Genomic DNA, 22,624 nt, shown 5'->3' on the forward strand with positions numbered 1-22,624 from the left:
CATCTCCAGTCTCAGTCTCCCTTAAGTGTCAATCCATTCCCCTTCATCCTGCCACTACAAGCCCCTGTCAAAAATCCCTTCCTGGCTTTCTCGTAGGCTCCCTTAAGGTATTCTTCCAGATATCCACAACCTGAAGCCTTTTGCCATGTGCAAATCCAGAAGGATTGCATTTCCCAAGTGCTTTGCTGCAGCTGGTGGAGGCTTTCACGGCAGCCTACCTTAGGGATACAGGAATGCCACAGGGGTGTCACTGCAGCACTACCTGGAGCAGCCTCTAGCCTCCCTTTACTCAAAGAGCATCACTGCGTGGTGCATTTTGAAGGGAACATGACATGGAATAAAGGTTTGGTTTCCAGCAGGCTGAGCTGTTTCCCTTCCCACCCCTTGGTGCAGTGAGGGCAGTGGGAAGGTTATCCCTGGCTGACACCTGGCTGCAAGGAGACTTTGATGCCTCTTGTAACCCCCAGCGTGTTTCACCTGGTGGCACAGGGCTGCCTTTCATCTCATTTCACATGGGAAGTCCTCTTCCCTTTGAGAAAGCAACAAAAAAAACCCCACCAACCCCACCCTCATCCTCCTACAGAAGCCATCAGCAGTGGCTGAGCCTTTCAAAGCAACCCCAGAAGTATTATTCCATTTTCCAGTGAATACCAGTATTGAGGTTTCTTTGTCTGGGAGAAAGGAGGCTGGATGCCTTTATCCCCCTGCCCTTTCCTGCTCACAATGCCAGACTCTGTTTGGTGGGCCAAGGAGGGGTGTCTCCCAAGAGATCCCAACAGGATCCAGTCCTCTGGTAATGGACTCCTAATACTTACTGGAACCATCCACCTCCTCCACATTTCTCTTTGAACGAGGGTAGTCTGTCAGGAGTGGGAAGCAATTTAAAACCACGGGTAAGGAGAGAGCTTAGGTGGGGAAGAAAGATTTCTTATCACAGCTGCCAGGAGAGAAGACCCAGGTGGTATGTCTGAGGGGGATCCCAAACACCTACCTCCAGCCCAGGAGGAGCAGATGAGATTCAGTAACAAAAGGAGGCTTTTAGCAGCTCCCTGCAGCTTTGGAGAGTGACGATTAACACCTCCGCTGGGGGGGAACAGGAGGGGCAGGAGCAAGACCCTTCCACCCTGGCAGGTTTGCCATGCTGAGGTTTCCCTCTCTGAGACAGGGGAGCTGCAGGTTAGCTGTGTGATCAGCACCTGACCTTGCAAAAGGGTCTCAGCTTCAAAGGCCTCTCCAGAGAGCTTTCCTGGGGCACTTGATGTGCTTCCATCCACGTCTGAGACCATCCAGGCAGTGGGAAGCCCACCCCAGGACCATGCACTGCACTTGGTCTTTAGATGTGGTCATGAAAGGCTCTCTCTAAACCTTTCTGGGTGCAAAGAGGATGGGCAGGGCAGGGCAGGCTGACTCACTGAAGGATTCTGTTCAGTTTGGCTCTTTGCTGCTTTTCAATATTTCCTTTATGATCTCTCACTCTGGCCATAGCAGAGGGGGGGGAGGGTCAGCTCACACCCCCTGAGAACTGTCCCATTCCATTTCTCATCTGAAGGGAAACTGAATTCTCATTTCCTTGTTTGTTTTCAGTGAAGAATAAATCAGTTTGTGTGAGAGTCAGGCCAAGGTTTAGAAATGAAGCCTGCTTTCAGGCAACAATTAACAGCTCTGCTTTCCCAGACAACTGAGCTTTGTACCAGTGCCTGAAGGGAGCCTACAAGAAAGCCAGGAAGAGACTTTTTACAGGGGCCTGTAGTGGTAGGACAAGCAGCAATGGATTGAAGCTTGGGGAGGGCAGATTTCAACTGAGGATGAGGAAGAAATTCTGTAGAAGGAGGGTGGGGAGAGACTGGCACAGGCTGCCCAGGGAGCTTGTGGATGTGCCCTCCCTGGAGGTGTTCCAAACCAGGTTGGATGAGGTCTTGAGCAACGTGGGCTGGTGGGAGGTGTCCCTGCCCATGGCAGGAGGTTGGAGCTGGAGGCTCTTGAAGGTCCCTTCCAACCCAACCCATTCCATGAAGCTAGGAAGCGTGGTTTAACATCCCCATGCAGAGAGAGGTTTCAAAGCCTTCTCTTCGGACAGGAAACATCCCAGACTTCTGTGTGAACAGCTTTGAGTTCCTCTGCTGGTTTTTGAAGTGTTGGGGGGTGGAAGGGAATGCAATCTGTTTTGATAACTCTTGACATTAAACAGTGATAAATAATTAAATATCTTTAACTGCTTCATTAACCAAAGATCGATCGATCGGGAGCCCCCCAGAAGATAGAGCATAGATCAAAAAGATTGAGCCTGGCTGTAAATTCCCCTGATGTTTTATGACACCATTTGTATTCTGTCACTCACTAGCTCTCTGCATAGTCCAAGCTGTGAAGTGAATACCCCATTCAGAAGGCCTCTCTCTCGGCATGTTATTGCAATCTAATATTTTCACACACAGACACATCATTATCTTGGAACCTGACACTGCAAGGAGAATTCAGCCCTCTTGCCAGCCTGGGTTTATTTTTCCCCCCTTCTGCTTGGTTCAGATGTGAGGAGCAGAGGGGACAGGACTGGTCTAAATGGAGCTCTCTTCCAAGCTGTAGGCTCTAGATAAACAGATCAGGAGGCAGATGTCTGTGCTTTCAGGCTCTCCCCTCGTTTCAAGCACGGGTGATGTCGTTTCCATGAGAGGAATCAGAGAATTGTTTCAACTGGAAAAAACCTCCAAGATCATCAGGTCCAACCACCATGGACTGAAGCCTGAGGAGGACAGATTTAGACTGAAGATTAAGATGAAATTCTTGCCAGTGAGGGTGAGGACACACTGGCACAGACTGCCTGGGGGGCTGTGGATCCCTCCTCCCTGGAGGTGTTCAAGGCCAGGCTGGATGAGTCCTTGAGCAGCCTGGGCTGGTGGGAGGTGTCCCTCCCCAAGGCAGGGGGTTGGAACAGGGTGATCTTGAAGGTCCCTTCCAACTCAACTCATTCCATGAATCTATCAATCTACCCAACACCACCATGGCCACTAAACCATGTCCCCCATGTCCACACCTTTGGAACACCTGCAGGCAGGAGGCAGCCACAACCTCCCTGGGCAGCCTGTGCCAGTGTCTCCCCACCCTCACTGGCAAGAATTTCTTCCTCATCTCCAGTCTCCATCTGCCCTCCTCGAGCTTCACCCCATCCCCTCTCACCCTGTCACTACAAGGTTGGGAAAAGAAGCCAACACAAAACCCCAACACACCAAACCACGTTTGTTTATCAATCTTTTACAATCCCAGTCCCATCAGGAGAAGGGCTCCAGAAGCAGGGCCAAAGGAAAGGTTGATTTCTTGCCTGGGAATAGGGATGTGTTCAGCAGCCCCTTGGGAGCTAATCATTAACGAGCAAGCTCAGATATAAGACAAAAATCCTTATAGGCAAATTGCATAGATGTCCCCAAGAGCTCAGTGCCTTGAGGGCCAGCTCCAAAGTCCAGCAAAAACAAAGGCAGGACTACCATGAACCTCAGCAGGATCTGAGCAGCCAGGCTACAGCGCTGCTTTTTGACAGTAAATGCCCAGCTGTGGAGAAGGTTCCCTCAGGACCCCATGAGCTATGCAAAATTAAAGGCAAACTTCCATCAAGGAATTCTTGACTCCAGACTCATTCCAGCAACAGCAACACCTCAAAAAAAAAAACCACACACCCAGCAAACCCAAAAACCACAACCAAGAAAAACCCCAACCCCAGAGCCAGTCACTGTCCACTGGGCAAGAATAGATTTATAGATGGGTGGTGAAATGCAAGGTTCTGCTCCTGGTCTGCTGGAACAGGCAGCATTGCTATGAAAAATCCATACTGAGCTGGGATATTGACTCCTGGATCATACAAGAAGCTTTCTGATTATGCCTGGAGGCGATGCAAGTGGCTCAGCACCAAAGCTCAGTGCTCTGTCAGGCCTCAGATCCACACACGCACTGAGGAGCTAACACAGGTTTCCACCTGGCAGCGCTGGGTCGATGGCTGGGCTGGGTGATCTGGCAGGTCTCTTCCAAGCCAAAAGCCTCTGGTTGGGAGAATGCTGGTTTTTCCCTGAAGTGGGAGTTAAAAAGCAATGCCTAAGCTGAAAGAGGAAGTGAAAGGCATACTTTGAAGTGTGGTCTTTGTCACCTGCTGGCCTGAACGTCTACAGAGAATCCAGAGGGAGCTTTGGGAGGTATATCAGAGACTCACAGAATTGTTTGGGTTGGGAGATATCTCTAAGATCAAGTCCAACCAGCACCCTTACACCACCAGGGCCATTAATTCATGTCCCCAGGTGCCACTTCCACATGGTTGTGAGCCCCTAGAAGAGGAGAGGCTGCTATCTAGCTGGCTTCACAAGTGGAACTGTAAAGAACCCTTTTTGAGATGAAGAATGACAAACCCCTCACCACCACCTGATGAAGCACTGAAACTTACCTAAAGGGTCTTAACTGCACAGAAAAAAGAAAGAATCCAAAAGGAAGAGAAAGCATCAATGGCTCCTCAGGAATTTCCTCATGGAGCTCCTAAAGCTTCACCTTCAGCCACTGCCACCAAGCAGCTGTTCAAATCCACTCCCCTAGCAGAAGCTCTCCCCAACAGAAGACAAGAGAACCCAATTCTGCCCTCAGCTTCAGCTGGAGAAATAGTTGGAGGATTTTGGCAGCATTTAAGAGCTCCCAAAGTAGCAAAGAGCTGAGGCTTCCCTTATTGCATCCAGGATATCTGAGCAGAGCTGCTCCTGAACAGAGGGCTTTCCAAAGCCCACACGAAGCATCAGCTGCATGGTAAATGATTACTGTGCCATGCAGGGATTGAAACTGGTTTCATTCCTATGTGATCATTCTGAAGTAGAAAAGCTATGGATGGAGTTGTGCACCTCCTCGAGTTCCCATTTCTGTAATAAAGCACAAAATGAAACCCAGCCCTCTCCTATCACCAGGGGGAGGGGGAAATGAACTTCCAATGCAGCCATTTAAAAATGAATTGACCTGGTTGAGCCCAAAAGGTCCATTCAGTGTGAAATGAAACACACTTAAATACTACCCTGAAAGGACAGGAGGGTTAGGGGGAAGAAAGGAAAAGGAAGCTATATGTAAACAGAAGAGTTTTGTGGGGTGGTTTTTTTTTCCCCTAAGCATCTGAGATAGAATAAGAGTTTTAGCCAAATGTGGATTGGGCTAAGAAAAAAAATATATATTATAAAAAATAGGGGGAAAAAGGGAAAAGCTGATCCAGTAAACTCAGGGGAAAAAAATCCCAAAGAGCTCAGTGGGAGTTGGAACAAACACAAAGCTCGTTAACAAAACGTTGATCACAGATAGACACATCCCTCCTGGCTTACAGATGAAGTAGCTGAGGGTGAGCTGTTTGCCTGAGCAGTAAAATGAGTTCATCAGCTTAGCAAGGGGGACAAAAAGCATAGGATCCCTGCTTTTGCTAACACCTCAGACCAAGCTGATCAGCCAAGATTGTTTCAGTCTGCTCCCAGCTTGAAGGGGGCTTTGTTTTAATAGCAGCGGCGCAGGACCCCACCCCCAGTTCCACAACTTTTCCATGTTCTGAGCAAAACTTCCCATCCAACTTTCCATGTTTCCCCACAGCAAACTACTCGAAGCACAATGACAATAAATCCACGTGCTAAATATAACCCTCCTGCTGGAGGAGAAGGTGGAGAGCTGCTCCAAGCCTAATCCTGCCCCCAAACCTCAGGTAAAGCTGCCCTATGAGGAAGGTTTTCCTGGAAAGCATGGAAAAGCCTCTCCCTTCCCTCTTCCCATAGCTTCTCCTCACATCCTGCAGCGCCCAGGAGCAAGGCTGGGCTCTGTGGAGCCAGAAACCAAACCAATCATGATCCCATTTCCCACCCTACAAGGCTCCCTGGCACTGTATCCTCAGCCTGATGAAGGAAACTGCATTTACATGCAGCTTTTTCAGTCCTCCTGAAGAGATTTTTATATCAAGTAGGAAACAGAGCTGATGTTTTTTTCCCCTGTAACACCAATAAAGCAATAACTCAGTATCACTTCTACCAAAACACTGCTGCTATAAAGTGAAAGATATGGCAAAGACAATTAACTACTGTTTATGACAGCAGCAGGAGGGGGCAGGGGGAAGTGTGAAATAAAAGCAGAGTACATGCAAGGGAGGGAGCTGGGTTCTGCCCAGCGTGGCCCATCTTCAGGAGATCACTTCTTCAGACAAGGAAGTCCACCCCACTTCACAAGACCTCAGCATATTTCAGTTGGCTGTTATCTAACTGATCAGTCCAGAAGTTAAATGGAGGAGGGTGGGGGGGAGGGAAGAACCCACACCCCCCAGAAGCTGGATTTCTCCACCAGATATTGAGCTGCAGATGCTAAAGGTGCAGCCCCACACCAGTATTTGGATACTTTATGCTCATACACACAAAACCAATAATCTCTTGGGTTGTGTCCTCAGCTGGTGAAAATTAGTTTCATTGATGTTGAGGCTGATTTACAGGAGTTGAGGATCTGGCCCCTCTTGGTTTTTTTTTTTAAGGGGGGGGGGGGAAGAAAGAAAAGGAAAGGGCTGAATTTTATCAGTTGAACCTCAGCACTCACAGAAGAGAATTAGGCACAAGTGCTCTGCTCAGCTTTATCCACCCATTCCACACATCCCGACCCAGCACAGGGTGCACTTAGGTAGGAAATGCAGAAATACTGACACGACATGAAGTTTGGGGCCTAGATCAGGGCACCTGACAAACACCTTCCCCATCCAAGTGCAGGAAATCTAGCTGTGAGCCGAAGTGCCCAGCTCTGCCCCTTCACCCCTTCCCCATTAGGGGTTAAAGTCCTTGCTTGGTGTGGCATTGCCGAGGACAGGCTGCCTCTGGTCCTTGCTGGAAGCACAACCACCATCCCTTTGCAGGAACAGATCAAGAGGGATGCAGGGCACCCTCTCCTCTTCTCCCTCCACCTTCAGAAAAGTAAAGCAGCAGCTCCCCAAAGCTTTCAGAAGCAACCTCCCCCCTCCCCAAAGCTTTCAGACTATGGAGCAGGTAAAGAAAAGCTGTCAGGAGGCGGCAGCAGCGTTTGGAACGGTCACAGAACGGCTTAGGGATGTTGAATTTCATCCTGTTTCTAGCCTGCACAGCTAGGAACAAAACTGTTTGAGCTTTCACTGAGGCAAGTGCGAGGTGTGCAAACGACTACAAGCAAATTTGGGATGAAAACAAAGCCACCCTACACCCAGGGAAGTTTATTTCCCTCAGCAGCCCACAGCTCCATCTCCAAAGTGGGAAGCTTCAGCCAGACAGGAGAGGATTTTTCTACAGGGGAAAGCCAGCTATGAATCCTTCAGTGAAACACCCACGTGAGAACCAGCAGCAAGTCCTCTCTCTGCTGGGGGACATGATCATTTGGAAACATTTGGGGCATGGCTTGAATGGAGGGTGGGGGAAGAGGGGGGACAAAAAAAAACCACACCAAAAAAAAGAAGCCCCCAAACCAACCAACAACAAAAAAACCCAACCCAACAAAGATTACAAATTCTTTTAACAGTGTGTTGGCAGAGGGTTATAAAACCCAGCTCTCATATTTTGGTCTGGGCTTCTCAAATTACCAGGGTGACAGCTAATGCAGTAATGATTTGTTTCAAATGCCAGGGTTTAAGCTGGAGAAAGCTGAGGGGTTTTTTTTATACTACTTTTTTGTTCCCCCTTCCCCCCTTTTTATTTATTATATTTTTTTTTTATTTTCTTTTATTTCTCCAGTAGGCTGCATTGTAGTTAATGAAATTAACCACACCAATCCCCCTTGCCCCCAGGGGATGAGGAACTGAACACACCACGGGTTTATTTTTTTATTAAAATAAATTGCAGGCGGCGAGATGGACTAATTGCAGCCAGAATTGAAAAGAGAAACATTCCAGTGATATAATTAAGCCAATTTTCATGGAGGGGGGAAATAAAAACAACAAAAAAAAAAAGGTTAAATATTTTTATTTTTTAAAAATAAAATAGTTACAGTGGATATAAAATAAGCAGAGCATTCACTGCAGTTTGACTTCTTCCCCCAGCCTTCAATATTTGGGGGGGGGGGGGGGGGGGGGGGAGAGAACATTAACTGCTAAGCAAACAGCCATCCCTACAGCCAGGCTGACAACGGTATCTAGCAATGATGGCTAAATTGATCCCAACAACTGAGGCCTGGGCATTGTGTCCCAGGGTTTTGAGGAGAGCTCTCTCCCAAAGCCGAAAACAACAGAGCAGGCCACCCCCCCACCTCCAAAAAAAAAAAAGGAAAGCCCTACCCCTAAGCAAAAGTCTTACCTTCAAGCAAAACACCTGAAAGATGTAAAACTAAATTGAGGCAGAACACTAAGCTGCCACCCAGGTCTGGTTTGGGTTGGCTTTTCACCCCAAATGCGGTCACTTCTTGCTGGAGTGCTGTGGGTCCAGCCTTCCCCCCCCACACACACACCCAGTTCCAACCATTCCCCCTTTTTGTCAAGGGGAGATGAAGTCTTCCCACACCAACTCAACAGCAACCAAGATTTGCTGTGATGGAAGCATTATTGTGTGGCTTACTGGAAATAATTTGGCTGTCTCAGTCCATTTTCACCTGGAAGACGTCTCCCCAAGAGGACCAGCGGCCTCCTCCGCAGTACAAAAGTGAGTTCAGCGGCGCAAACCAAGCACAAAACCCCACCCAAAAGCCTTGCCAACTTGGTCATAGATATGGGCAAAGCACATCTTTAGTGAGGGGAACACACACTGACAGCTCACCCACCCCTGGAGCAGAAACTTTCTCCCATCACCCAGCATCTACAGAACAGCACCTGTGAAGTAGGAGCTCTGCACAGAGCAGCACTTTACTCCACGGAGAAGGACTTCAGATCCTGGCCCTGCCTGATGTTCAGCACCCAGCATCATCCTTACTGCAGGGAATTCTCTTCCCAATCACACTAACCAAAAAAGCAACCACCACCAAACAAGCAAGCTGCTCATTAGGGGGGGAGCAGTCAGAAGCATGAAGCACGCTTACTGCAGGGGTGAAAGGCATGTTTCATTTTTATTAGCAAAGAGGGGGTCACATCCTTCACTGAATGAAGAGAAAGGGGGGCGGGGGGGGGAACACAAGACAGGGACACTCTGTTACAGATTTGGATGCTACAGAAGGCTCAACCCACGGCAGTGAAAATAAAAGCAAACAGCCCGTGAGTAGGTAGCGGCGGTGCATGAAAATCCATTAGGAAAATAAAAGCAATAATAAGGCCATAGATCTTTCCCCACTCTGCCAGGCCTGACCTGACATTCCTCCAGAATAAATAAAAAATAAGATAAAAATAAAAAACAAAGGGCAGAGGGGGAATGAAATTGAAAAGAGTAAGAAGAAGAGGGCAGATTTTTAACTCAGAAACCCCAGCAGTGATTTTGGGGGTGGAAGGCTGTGGAGCAGGGCCATATCAACAGGCTGTTACCCAGAGAGTAGAAACAAATGTTTGCACCTATCCCTCAGATGCCTTCCAGCTGGACATGTGTTTATTGATGTGCTGCCTTCACTTCCCTCCCCCACCCCCCCCTCCCATTAAAAAAATCTCTCTTTTGGGAAACAAGCACTAAAAAAAGAAGACAACCCCAAAACCAAAACACAAGCAGCCACACAGAACAACCCAGAGGAAAAACAAAAGTCATTCTTCAGTTAAGATTTTGATCCTTTCTGTTTGCATGCAGAGCTGTGTCAGTTCATCACTGAAATAATCTCCAGCTGGTGGGGGGGGGGTGGAAAAAAAAAGAGAAGGAAATACAACAAAAATATAAATCAACATCTCCAGTAAGAGTGAGAGAGTCATCAAGTTGTGGAAACAAAGCATGAGCTTGCCCTGGCTGGCAGAGAGCGCACCCAGCCTGATAAAACATCAGCCTCACGCTGGAGGAAGAGCCTGGATTGCAAATGCAGAGGGTTTTGTTCCCTCCACTAAAGAATTTCACACACTAGAAGTTCGCTGCAACAGGAGAGGGGGGGGAAGAAGATAATAAACAGAGAAAATGCCGAGGGTACAGTTAGAAAGGCAAAAGCAAGGCTGGGAAAACGTGGCTTCTGCTGTCAGTGGAGTGGAGAAGGATCCTCTGGGATCTGCCTCTGCAGATCTAACACCACCTTCCCCGCCATCGAGGTGGCTACTGAGCCCTCACCCCAGCCTGTTTGCAAACTTCTCCAGGCCTTTGTCTTTGAAGCACTGCATTAAATAGTGCAGGGCTTTTATAAAATATATAAGCCATAATAATGGGAGTCATAATAACAATAATAATACTTTTCACTCAGTAGGGCCTTTTCTTCTGCGGATCTCAGGGTGCTTTGCAAACAGTAATGAAGCAGCCACGCCGCAGAAGGATATTTCCCTCTCAAACAGAGGATTCCCTTCTCACTCCCTTCAGGTATCCGAGTTCAGCAGCCAGCCCTCACGGGCAGGTGGAAGCCCTGCGTGCAAGCAGCAGGCTGGAGCATTCCTGGAGCATCGGTCACGGAACGTTTCCATCCCACTAAAGGGCTGGGGTATGATTACAGCAAGCAGCGGCGCTGGATTCCCCTGCTCCTGTGTTGTGAAACCCTAGCTCCCGCACCGCAGCTCGCCTAGAAGCCAGGGGAGGTTCAGTGTGCTGCAGGTACTGCTTGGCTTTCCCCGCCTGAGAGCTCCCAGTGCTGCCCATCTCAGGGTCTGGTTGTACTGGCGATGTAGGACTGAGCGTGGCGGCAGCGTGGGGAACAGAGGAGTAATTCTTTGCTCTTTTTCACCTCGGTGTCTTCATCAGGTATTTTTAACAGCAACCCTCAGAAATGTGTTTGTTTTAATGCCACCCCCACGCCCCCAGCTCAACTCATTAAAAGACCTAATTTCTATTGCTTGAACTTACGCTGCGGTCCCAACACAAAGCCAAAACCTGAGGCAACTTTATTTGCTCTTAAACCAAGATTTTGAAAGCCCCAAGCCACAGCTTTCTGCGCAGGCAGTTTGCAGTCACACCGTACCTGGCGTCCTGCTGTGTCCTGCCAGACCTTTGTGTGTGTGCATCCAGCACTCGGATCTGCACGGACAGGCTTCGCAGCAGCCCGGTGCGGGGACAGAACTCGGGAATTTCATGGGATTGGGATAACGTGCCGTCCTTTGACGCACTCGATAAACTCACATTTCTCCAGCACACGCAGGAGTGATGTAACCACACGTGGATGAGCATCACCCGCACCTCACACGCAACCTACCCCCCACGCCCACGAGCCCTGGCCGGAATTCAATCCCAAGCCCCTGCGTCTTCCCCAGCTGAAACACTTTGGCACCCTAAAGCTGCTTGCTGCTCCGCGGGTGACTTCAAACGCTCCCCCCACGTCAAATGACCGGATCATTCCTTCCCTCTGCCAAGTTTCTTCCCAGGACAGGGAGCAGGAGCCGCTTTGCACTCGCTCCCTCGACCACATCAAGCAGGGAGGGGAGAAGCGAATTGAGAAATTATATTTGCAGAATCTAAATGTTTTCGGTTTATTTTTTAAGACTAAACTGATCTTAAATCCTCAGTAATTTTGGTTGAAGCGCTAATTAGACATCATCTTAATTAGCGGATCAACGCCCCCCCCCCCTTCCCTGCCCAGAATCCCTAATTGCCTAATTGAACAGATCCGGGGCGGGGGAGGGTGAAGCAACCGCGGCAGAGGGGACCCAGCTCCGGCGGCCTCCCCTCCGCACCCACGGAACGCGGCGTGCACCCAGCCGCGGATTGGCTCGGTGTGTCCGACAGGGAATAGGCTGGGTGAGCACGGAGAGAGCCTGGACAAGGGGAGAACGGCCCCGGAGGAGCGGGAAGGGAGGGATGGGAACGGCACCGGGAGCCCCGCACCTCCGCGAGCAGCAGCGCGGCTTCTCCTGCCCTGCGGCTGCTTCCCAGGGTTCGAGGGATTGTGTCAGAACCCCGGGGTCCTGGGAACCCGTTTCGGGAGCTCTAGGGAGGGAAGGGAAGAGGAGGCAGTAGGCTTGGGGAGGTTAAAAAGAAAGCTCCCAAACGTCCGAAATCGACATGAATTTTCACTCTCCGCGTGTTCCAGCAGTGGAACCCTCAAGTCCCAGCACGAATAGAGCCTGGAAGCAGTGCTTGGGCTCCAGCCTCCGCGCTGCCTCTCGTCCTTTCCCCCTCTATTTCATCAGCCTTAATGAAAAATGTATTTTTTAAAATAGCCGAACTCACACCACTTAAGGGCAGCCTGTACCCCGCGAAGGTGAAACCTTCACCCGAGGAGCAGGTACCGGCACCAAGGCTCCGAGCTGCGGAGGGCAGAGCCGGATTCCCAAACATTTTCCAATCATTCCAGCCTGCTCGGGAGGAGGCAGCAGCTCCGACTGAAAAACGCAGCCTCGAAACTTTGTCGTAGTCCTAGCAGCGCAGACCAAGCGGGGCCGTACAAACCCTGGCCACCGTTTTGCCAGCACGAATATTTATTTAGAGCCGGAGATCCAACAAATGCCCATCCGTGTGTGCTTTGGAATTATGGCTGCGCTCTGCAAACCTCTTCCAGGGATTTCGAAAGGAAACGAATTTGCTTTAAACGTGCAGCGCCAAACTCATTTATTTGCCGCTTTTCTAGCCTGTTCTTAATAGAAAAAAAAGACCAACAGCTCCTGCAGCAACTTCTCCCAGTTCACCACTGGTTTATTTTCCGGAGGCAAGGGCACGGGGTGGCCTTCTCCCACCTGCCCTCTGCAGCAGATTCCCCCTTTTGGGGGATGTCTCCTGTCCGCGCCCCCCAGGAGGGCAGAGAGTCGTCCTTCGAGACCCACAACGCGAGGCAAAACGGGGCTGGGTGCGGGGTCCTTCCCGCAACACTCAACTGGGTACCGACACCCCCGGGGCTGCCGCTGCTTCTCTGACACCCTCACCTCTGGATTTACAACCACGGCTAAGGGCTCACACCCCCCGAGGAGAGCCAGGAGGAGAGCGAGAACATCCCCAGCGCCGGTGCAGCTCCGGTGTCTGCTTTTTTCCAGGGGAACCGGCTGGAAATCGCCGGGAATTTCCCACCCCAGCACACACACACGTTCAACCCTTTTTCCAAGTCAGGTAATAGAGTCCAATTCCCAGAGGAGCCTCACATCTGCTTAAAATATTGTCCAATGAAATGAAATTCTACAACATCTTGTGTTTTTAAGGCACTGGAGGCTGCTGCCCCGCGTTTCTCCTCGGCCGACCGTGGCTTTATCCCGGGATAGACCCTGGCGTTAATAAATCCAGGGAGGCTGGAGCACCCACGAGTGCGGGGAGAGGGGTGTCAGGGATGGAAGTGCAGGATTTCGGGCGATGATTTGGGTTCTCATTATCCCGCCGATGTATACACACCAAGATCCACACACTCGTGCCCGCGTTTAATCTGTTTGGCAAATAAATACTCCCGGGATATTGAAACCTTAGCTTTGGACTACTGCTCTGAGCTGTGATCCCTAAAAATTCCGAAGCTGGAACCCCATAAATCGTTAGGCCTTATTATGTGTCAAACACCCGATTTCGGTCAGAGCTCAGCCCCCCGAACGGACCCCTCGATGGGTGCTCGGAGCTTCCCGAGCTCCGGCTCCTTCACCCGAAGGGAAGCGCCGGCTCCCGGGCACTCCAGTCCCAACACTTCAGATATCCAGCCCTGCAAACCTCTTACTCCTTAAGCTTCAGAAGCTTGCTTACTGCTACCAAACTCGGAAAGCTCCCGGGGAGAGGCCGGTGCAGCGTGTGCGGCTTGTACCGCGCTAGGACCCGGCCGGACCTCGCACTGCACCCCCTCGGCATCCGTTTGTAAACTCTCGGATCCTGCACTGCACCCCCAGGCATCCGTCTGCAAACCCCCAGATCCTTCTGTGTACCCCCGGAGTACCATCTCCAAACCCCCGGACTCTGCACGGCACCCCCCGGGCACCCATCTCCAAATCCCTGTTGTGTTTTGTTTTTTGTAGAATCGAAAAGAGAAAGGAAGAGGAAAACAACAACAAAATAAAAATAAAAGGGACTAAAGTGGAATATTTCTCTTTTCATCCTCACTTCCATAGCCAAGAGAGCTCAGAAAATTACTCTTCTCCTTAACAACCTGAACCAAGAAGTGATGACTTTTTAAATAAGTTATTATTTGAGCGGGGGTGGTTTCGAGCGTGTGTTTAATGGAGGGAAAATAAAACCAAATCCCGGAATTAATTGAAAGACAGCTTCCCAAACAGCGACGTGCTGACAGAAGCGCTCGCTGCAAAACCTCCCCGACTCGGAGCCGCGCTTGTCGGCGTGCGGAAGATGCGCGGCTGTCAGACGAGCGGGGGCTGTTTAGGAGACGGGTGGGGGAGATCTCGATGGCGCGCATCGTGCGCGCAATTTGTTTGGGTCAAATATACCCGCGGAAAGGCAAATTGCGGGGCCTGGGTGCGCCCTGCGTGTTGTATCGCTTTGAAGAGAAGCGGCGAGCGAGAGGGGAAGGGGTCGCGACCTGCTTCCACCAAAAAAAACTCCTGCACAAAGCGAGTTTTTCAGGAAAATTGGGATGAGAAACCTCTCCACTCCGTCGGATAGGATCTGAGAGAAGGAAACCCCCAGGATGGAGCAGGCAACGGCAGCTGGGACCGGGAAGCGGGAGCAGAGCTGCCGCAGAAGCACCCGCTGACCTTGAGGAGTTGAAAAGCTCCCGAGTAACGAACTTGAACGACAACCTTTGAGCCCTCGCTGGGTACGCTCCGGGTGCCCATCACCCTTCTCCGGCCCACCTCTGACCTCGACCCGGGATTGTCAGGGCCGGGCCGGGCCAGGCCACCTCACCTGAGTGGGGGGACCCGGAGAAGTCTTCGCCGGCCCCAAATTGCCACGCCGAGGGCATGCTGGAGGAGCCCCGGACCACCTCACCCAACACCCCGAATTCCGCCCGAAATTAAACCACGCGATTTAACCGGACCAAGCGCCGCGGCTCCCCAAATCCTGCTCCGAGCACTACAGAGTTTCTAGCAGACACAAACTACGCAGGGACTTCTGCAGCCTCCAGATATTTCGCACAGAGCCAGAGCGAAACAGAAACTAAACAAAAATCATCACAAGAATCGCGGAACGAGCATCGGGACCCTCCGCCGCACCGAGCCCAGCAGTTCATCGGCGAGGAAAAGGACAGAGAGCTTACAAATGGGTTCGGGGGGGATGGGGGAAGCCCAAAAAACCCCACATTTTTTACAGCCCCACTCTTCCCTACAAGAGCCACACTCTGCTCCTTCGCAAATCCAGCCCGAGAACGCTTCAGAAGGAAGGACGGGGAAAGGGTCCCGGTGGCAGACGGAAGAAAAAAGCTGCGCGAGATTTCGGAGCTGCAATTCCAACTTTCCCCCCCCACCACCCCCACCCCCCATCCCCCTCTTCCCCAAAGTAAATTTTTAAAAAAAATTAAAAATTAAAGACACTCCCCCGCGCTCCCCTCCCCCCGAGCCTCTTAACCCCCAGCTGGGACACCCGAGCTGCCTCCGGGAGCTTCCCTCTTGGAGCCGGGAATCCGGAGCCCCTCACCGAGGCAGCGGACCCATTTATTTTATTTTATTAATTAGTTTTTCTCCCCCCCCACCACCTCCACCCCTACCCCCCTCCCCAGTTTTGTTACAAATTCTCTCTCCTTCGCTCTGCTCCAGGATTGTTCCCCGAGACTCCAAACGTTTCTTTCCTCCCCCCCTCCCCCCCCCCCTACCTCCCACCCCCCCCCCACCCCCCCACCCCCGCCCCACCACCACCACCACCACCACAGGCTGTCTGTGCCTGTCTGTCTGTCTCTCTCCCCCCAGCGCTCAGTCTCTCAGCTCTGGGTCGCAGATGCCAAACGCAGAGCTCTAGCGCCCACTATTTCAGGAGCCAGGAATATTATTTCACAAGAGTTGGAACGGCTCGGGAGGGAAAAAAAAAAAAAAAAAAGAAAGAAGGAAAAAAAAAAAAAAAAAGTTGCTATCCCCTTTCGTCAACTTCCAGCTAACTAACTTTCGCTTTTCTCCCGCCGCCCCGCGCAGCTCACCGCTCTCCCCGCCGCTCCCCCGGCTCCAGCGCTCTCCCCCGGCTGCGGAGCGACCCCGCGGAATAACCGCGGAGAGACCCCGCGGAGCAGCAGCGCTCGCGGGCTCGGTGCGACCCAGGGCGGGCGGGCGGCCGCGGCCGGCTGCTGCCGGGGGAGGGAAAGGGGCTGCGAGCCCCCGGCCCGGCTCGGCGCTAGCCCCCCCCCCTCCCCTCCTCCTCCTCCAACATCCCCCCCTCCAGCCCCAGCAGCCGCGGAGCGGGGACGCGGAAGAAGGGCGAGAAAGGACCTACTTTTGGGCAGTTTTCTCGCCCTCGCCTTGGATCTCATCGTGTCGGCTTGTGGATTCCTCTCCTCCTCCTTGAGCCCAGAAGCAGCTACACACTATCTTCATCTCCCAAGCATTGTCAGTTTGGACACCTTCGCACATGCGCACAGAGCATTCAATCTGACACCCTCACCAGGGCCAAAAAAACTTTCCAATGTATTCATCATCATCAGGGTGGTTTGGCTTTTTTTTTTTTTCCTCCTCTTTTTTTTTTTTTTTTGTCCTATCCTCCTCTTCAGACCACTTATCTCACCCCCCTCCTCCTCCTCCTCCTCCTCCTCCTCTCTCCCAGCACCATCTCAGCCTTCCCCCTGGTCTGCCCCTTTAAGAAAAAATCAGCCCTCTCTGCTTCCTAACCCTCCGCACACTGACCTTACACACTGGACAATATTTAAGGATCAAGGTGCCATCCCATAAAGAGGTGATTATCCTTACGTTATTACTATTATGATGATGATTATTTACTGCTACTAATAGCAATGCTGCCGGGAGTTTAACGGGTGTCATCTTGTCGTTGTACCTGGGTTAGACCTGCTTTTATTTTTAAGCTGAAGTAATAAGAATATTTGTTTAGAGTAACGTTTCAGTCAGTGCCTGCCTTTATTTTAGTCTTTCTTTTGGTTTTATCCCCCCAATCCCTCCCTCCCCCCCCCCACTCCCCTTTTTTTTTCCCCCCCTATTCCCCCCCTTCGGCTCAGGGTTTGGATAACTTTTTAAATAATAATAATAATAGTAATTTTCGCTTTGCCGTCATGTCTCGTGTTTCTCCCAGGATGTTTCTACTCAACAGAAAAGCGTTTACTCCTTCTCCCTCGCTTCGATTTATCGCTCTTTTTTGAACGTTTTTAACCCAAAACGCGAACCCCACGCTCCCGCCTCTCCTTCCCGGGAGAGAGGGGCGGGAAGTGGGATGGGAGGGGGTGGGGGGGTGGAGGGGTGTCGGACCGGTCGCCGCCGCCGCCGCTCCCGGGGTAGCTCTGGTTGCTGCTTGGCCGGGGAATGGGACCTGCCCCGGGCTCATCACTCCCTCGGCTCCCCAGCGGGCAGCGTGGAAGTCCCGGGGAAGCGCGGAGAGGGGGCCGTGCCGCTTTATTCTGCGTTTCAGGTGGAAGGAAGAGAGGCTCGGGAAGCACTCCCGAGGGATGGGGGAAGCCGGGAGAGGCGCGGACACCTCAGGAAAAAAAAATAATAATACCAAACCACAAAAAAAAACACCCAAAAAAAACACCAACCGAGGGAGAGGAAGGATGACCCCCACACGTCCCAACAGCGAGCGATGCCGGCGAGCCCCGCAGGACCTGCCCGTCCCCCCCTCCCGGGAGCGAAGGTAGAGAGAGGCCGGGCAGAGCCGCTTTGAAGAAGGGAGCGGAGTGTAAATAGCCTGCTGATTGATGTGCTGTCTTTGACTGCGGAGAAAGCACTATTTTAATTCAAGTGGCCAGGTCAGATGGTCACGGAAGAAGGTTGAAAGGTAGGATTTAATGAGATTAATATGGAGAAGAGGGAGAGAGAAGAAACGCGCCTTCATAAACATTCAATAAAATAAGCGGGGGTAGGGAGGAGAGCTGCGGCGCGGGGCTAGAGGTGCTAAACCCACGGCGGGGCTCGACCAGAGGCAAAACCAGGAGCCCTCTCCTGAAGGGCACTGCCAAAACAAAGCCCAACTCCTGCGGGTGCGTCAGGGCTCCGCTGGAAGCCATTCTGCCAGCTGCACTTTTGCCCTGCAGGTGGAACTGGGGAGGGGAAAAGGGGGGAGCGAAGGGGGGGGGGGGGGGGGGAAATATTCTTTCTAATTACCGGGTTTTCCCCTCCTCAATAAACTCTTTAATTGCACATGGGAGCAGGGCCCTTTCCGATGCTACCTAGGAGCCGGCGTTAAAGGGAAGGGTGGTGGAGCAGGAGTCCAAATAAAATAAATACGTTGAAGGGAACTTGCAGCCACGTGTCGCCTAAAAATGTTGAAATGGTGCCTGTGAATTCCTTCCCGGGGACGCGATAGGGCACAGGTAGCTGTTTCCCAGCATGGTGGGCACCCCCAGGTTGGTAAAACAAGCTTCCCTGAGCCTCCCCGCTGGTACAGGACCTCTCATGTTCCAAACTCATTGAAATATTTCTCCTAACGACCTTGGCCGCGAGCTGTCCTCCGCACCCCCACCGAGCTGCTCTTGGGACGGAAACATTTCAGCCCCAAAATGTCGTCCGGTGGTATTTTTCTCCCTATTAATCCCCAAGTCCAACGCTGAGACCCGCGGCTAGCAAGGAGAGGACTCCCGGTAGCCACGTCCCCGTTGCGAGGACACAAAGGGCACGGGGGCCTGAGGCGCCGGGCATGGCTGCGGGGGCACGGCCAGGACTCTGCCGCAGCCCTCCTCGGCACAAGCCGGGCTTTGGTGGTGGTGGTTTGTTTAGGGTTTGTTTTTTTTGCCTAAATCCCCACAATTCAGATTGCCTCTCGGAAATCGCTCCTGCGCTTAAACAAACCAGCACCGACCGAGCCGCCCGCAGATATTTTGGGGGACGCAAAATGATTTTGGGGGTGCACGGAAAGGGGGATGGGGGGAGTTAACTTCACGCTATAGCCGATGCTTTTGCGAACGAAGGCTCAGAGAAGCCTTCGAAAAGCGGCTGTGAGGCGGCGGGGTCGGGGTTACCCCGGGTTTGCCTTCGCTACTGGGTTTCTTTGCTTGCCTTTCTCACTCACTCCAGCCACGGTAGGCGCTTCCCGGGCAGAGCCGGGCACGGAGGCCGGCAGGGTCGGGCCGGGCCGGGGGTAGCGTTGGGAAAGGGGGAAAAAAAATGAAATAAAATATGGAAGGGCGAAAGAAAACAACTAAGAACGAATTTAGAATGCAAAGTGCCGCGATGTGTTGGCGGCGGGCTCGGAGGCGTGCGGAAGGGGACACGCTGTCGTCCCCGCAGAGAGCAGGGTCCCGTCGGTCATTTCCAAGGTCCTTTCCCGTCTAAACGGTTTTCTAGTGCCAGCACCGGGAATGGGCAGGAGGTTGGGATCCATCAGCCACCACCCCCCAGGAACAGGCCCCTCTTCACAAATATTTTTTAAAGAGGAAAAAATGCTCGAAAAGCGGCAGGGACGGTGGCGAGGGCAGGAGCCGGGAAGGCTGCGGGGACACCGTGTCCTCTCGCCACCCGTTCCAGGGCACAGAGATAGATCCACGGCTGCCAAAGGTGTTTCAGCCATGAATCTCCGGGGATTCTATGCTCCTGGGCATAACAGAGTCCCCGGAGTAAGGTGTGCAGCTAGGGGCCAGGAAAATCCTCGCAGCCTCCCCCCGGGGTTCCCACCAGCACCAGCCAGGAGAGCATCCTGCGGCTTCCATTCACTTCTGCAGCCTGCACCTGCCTGAGTGCGTGGCGCTTCCACGGAAAACGGGAAACTACTTAACGTGGAGGAAAGGAGAAGGACCAGGAAGCTTCTCGGCTCTCCCGGGTCAACCCAAGTGGTTGTCCAGGACCTGGCATTGGGAGCTGCCCGGCCCCACACACCCGAGGACTTTGCGGGGACCTGTGCCCAAGGTGGGCTTGGGGCACCCCTGGAAATGGCTGAAGGGAATTAAAAGACTCCCCTGGAGCTGGACGCTTTTTCGCCGAGCCTTAATAATTATTTCCTTCAGGGAAATGAGCAGCTGTTCTCTTTCCCAGCACCCCTTGTGCCAGGGGACAGGGACAGGCAGGGCAGGGCACAGCCGAGCCGGGGACTTGGCGGGCTACAAGCAAATGCACACAGGCAGCGAAATGCGCCTGGGAAGAGTTTATATCATGTGCCCCTGCTCCTGTTTGCACCTTCCTCGCCCAGCTAATATACATTTCAACACAGAAACTCCGCAGCGTGCCACATGCGGGGGTCTGGGGGCAGCTCTTTAAGAGGGGGGGCTGGAGCTGCTGTAATTTACGGGTGGTTTGCCTGGCATTTTCGCTACAAAGCCCTCTGTTCCTAGGTACTTTATGAAGCCAGATTGGAAAACACGCTCCAGGTGAAGCTTTTCGTTCGAACCTCTCTGCTCCATTTCGCTCCAAAGCAGCTGTAACATCTTTGCATCCCCCTCCCCGGGTCCTGCCTTTGCGGTCGATGGAGGAGGTGGGGGTGGGCACAGGGCTGGGCACGCGGGGTTGGCACCCACTCGGCATTTCGGAGAGGAAAAGGCGTTTCGCGAGTTGTTATGCATAAGTATTTTTAAGCAGTAAAGAAGATTAGAGCGGCTGGGATAGTCCGGCTTGTCCGCACGCAGAGTCACCCCTTCCCCTTCCCAAGGATTTTCGCATCAATTCCTTATTGTTTCTGCGCAACTTTGCGGGGAGATTAGGGCAAGAATTAATATTTTTCCAGTACGCACGATGCCGGTGGCACACAACCGGGGCTGCGCTCCGGGAGGGTCAGCCAGCCGCGGCCAGATTAGGTGGTAAGAATGTCACACGCTTCCCTAGGGATTTCTCCTTCCTAATCTGCCATTAATAAGCGGAGGAAGCACACACAAAACCGCCACCTTGTAATTAGGCTCTGCCTTAAACCCACGCCATCAGAGCAGCTTTGCCTTTCATCCCCGCCGCTGCCAAGGAATTTCAACACCTTTCGGACGCGGGGTAAAGCCCCCACCCCTAGAACCCTGCGTGATGCTGGCGCAAGGGGGCGGCTAAGGACAGGCTGGAGCCAGGGGACTGCGGGGTCAGAGCCGGGCTGGGGGGGGACGACGATCGTGGCTCGGGAACAGGGACCCACCGAGTATCCCTCACCCCTTCCTTCTGGAGGAAGGTGTTTGGGGTTCAGAGCAGCGGCTTTAGCTGCCTTCCTCAGCGAGGGGAAAAAACGTCGCATAATAATAATAAAATACAAAATAATGAAATACAAAATAATACTGACAAATAAAATTAAATTAAAAAAATAGGCTGGTAAAAAATCAAAATCAAAGGCTGGCTGCAGCCTCCCCGCAGTTTGGAGCCGGAGGCAGCCCGCGGGGTCAAGCAGAGCTGTCGAGCCGAGCCGAGCCGAGCCGAGCCAAACCGGGCTCTCCACCGGCCTCCCCCGGTGCCGGTCCTTGCCCAGAGCCGGCAGCCAAACCGAGGCAGCAGCAGCTCACGAGCAGGGCTCTTTATAGGCAGGTAAAGGCTGATTTAGGCTGAGTCTCTCACCCACGCTGTGGACCTGAGTGCCTCCTTCCCTAAATAAATCTATTTGCGCACTCATTGGTTTAAAACCCATATTATTTTTTCAAGCCGAAAAAGCTTTGAGAAGCTCTTGAACAAACACCGCGCTGAGAAAGACAAATGTCTGCGTTTTGTACTTGGGGGGGGGGGAATTAAGCCACTCTTAGTGGTCCTTCTGGCGATGAAACATATCGGGGGGGCGGTGGGGAAGGAAGGTTATCACTACAAATCCCATACAGGCATCTCGCTGTCCTGCAGCTCATTTTCCCCCATGCTCAAGCAAGCTGCACTGAAATCGGGGGTTGAATGAATACAAATAAATGTATTTATCAGACTTTTTTTCCCTCTCTCCCCCCTCCCTCCTTATTTACCGAAGAAAACACTGGCTCCTCTGGCCATGCAAACCCACCGTGGAAATCGCCAGCCAGGAGTCTGCAAAAAAAAACCCTCGCACAGCTCGAAGAATTCCTGCGAATTTGTTACACTTTGCCCTGCCAGGCTAAGCTTTGCTGGGGAGGGATGTAGGGGGGGGGGGGGGGGAACAAGGTAAAAATTGACGTCCTAAAAAAAAAAAAAATAAATTAGTAAAATTAAGCCGTGGAGAGAACAGCAAAAAATTTCCATCTGAATATCAAACTCGAAGGGGATTATAATTAGAATCGTAAAAGATCGGGTGCTGTTGTCTTTCCAACGCCAGCCTCTGAACAGACACTTTTGGGAGGATGTAAACACAGCAGTTTCAATCCTGACGGTCTCTTGGAACGAAGGGAAATTAAGGAGTTAGAGTAATTGATTTTAATTTTAATTTCCCCCTCCCTCCCCCCTTTTTCCTTTTTTTTTTTTTTCTTTTTAAAGACGTTTGATCAAAATATTGTTGCGTGGAGAGCGCCTGCCAAATGAAAGCAAACTGGAAATGGAAATGACGGGCTCTGGAATTCAGTTTTGTGGTGGAAGGAGCCCAAGTGCCATGGCTCCCCAGGGCAGAAGGGGTTCGGAGTGGTCCTCTCCTGCGCTGGTGGCACTGGGGAACAGGTCCCAGCCATGGAGTTGTTGATCAAGCGGGTTTTTTTCAGCCTAAATACAGCGTTTTTAAAGACACTACAACGATCTATGCCGCCTTCCTGCTCGAAATTAACAGAG

The 22,624-nt window shown here is 52.0% G+C and overlaps 1 protein-coding gene across 5 annotated transcripts in view; it reads right to left on the reverse strand.

Annotated features, from left to right (window-relative positions):
- Positions 1-16,592, reverse strand: part of PRDM16 (PR/SET domain 16) — a 301,558-nt gene extending 284,966 nt beyond the window's left edge. For all 5 annotated transcript variants that reach the window (XM_068158186.1, XM_068158185.1, XM_068158184.1 and 2 more), the window contains exon 1: positions 16,290-16,592. In XM_068158186.1, the coding sequence (XP_068014287.1) occupies positions 16,290-16,326 (37 nt within the window). In that variant the 5' untranslated portion in view covers positions 16,327-16,592. The remainder of the gene's footprint in view (positions 1-16,289) is intronic.
- Between the last annotated feature and the right edge of the window lie 6,032 nt (positions 16,593-22,624).

Source organism: Melanerpes formicivorus, unplaced genomic scaffold, assembly GCF_026170545.1.
Source record: "Melanerpes formicivorus ecotype bairdi unplaced genomic scaffold, bMelFor1.0.p_v2 SCAF_39, whole genome shotgun sequence".
Classification (NCBI taxonomy): Eukaryota; Metazoa; Chordata; class Aves; order Piciformes; family Picidae; genus Melanerpes; species Melanerpes formicivorus.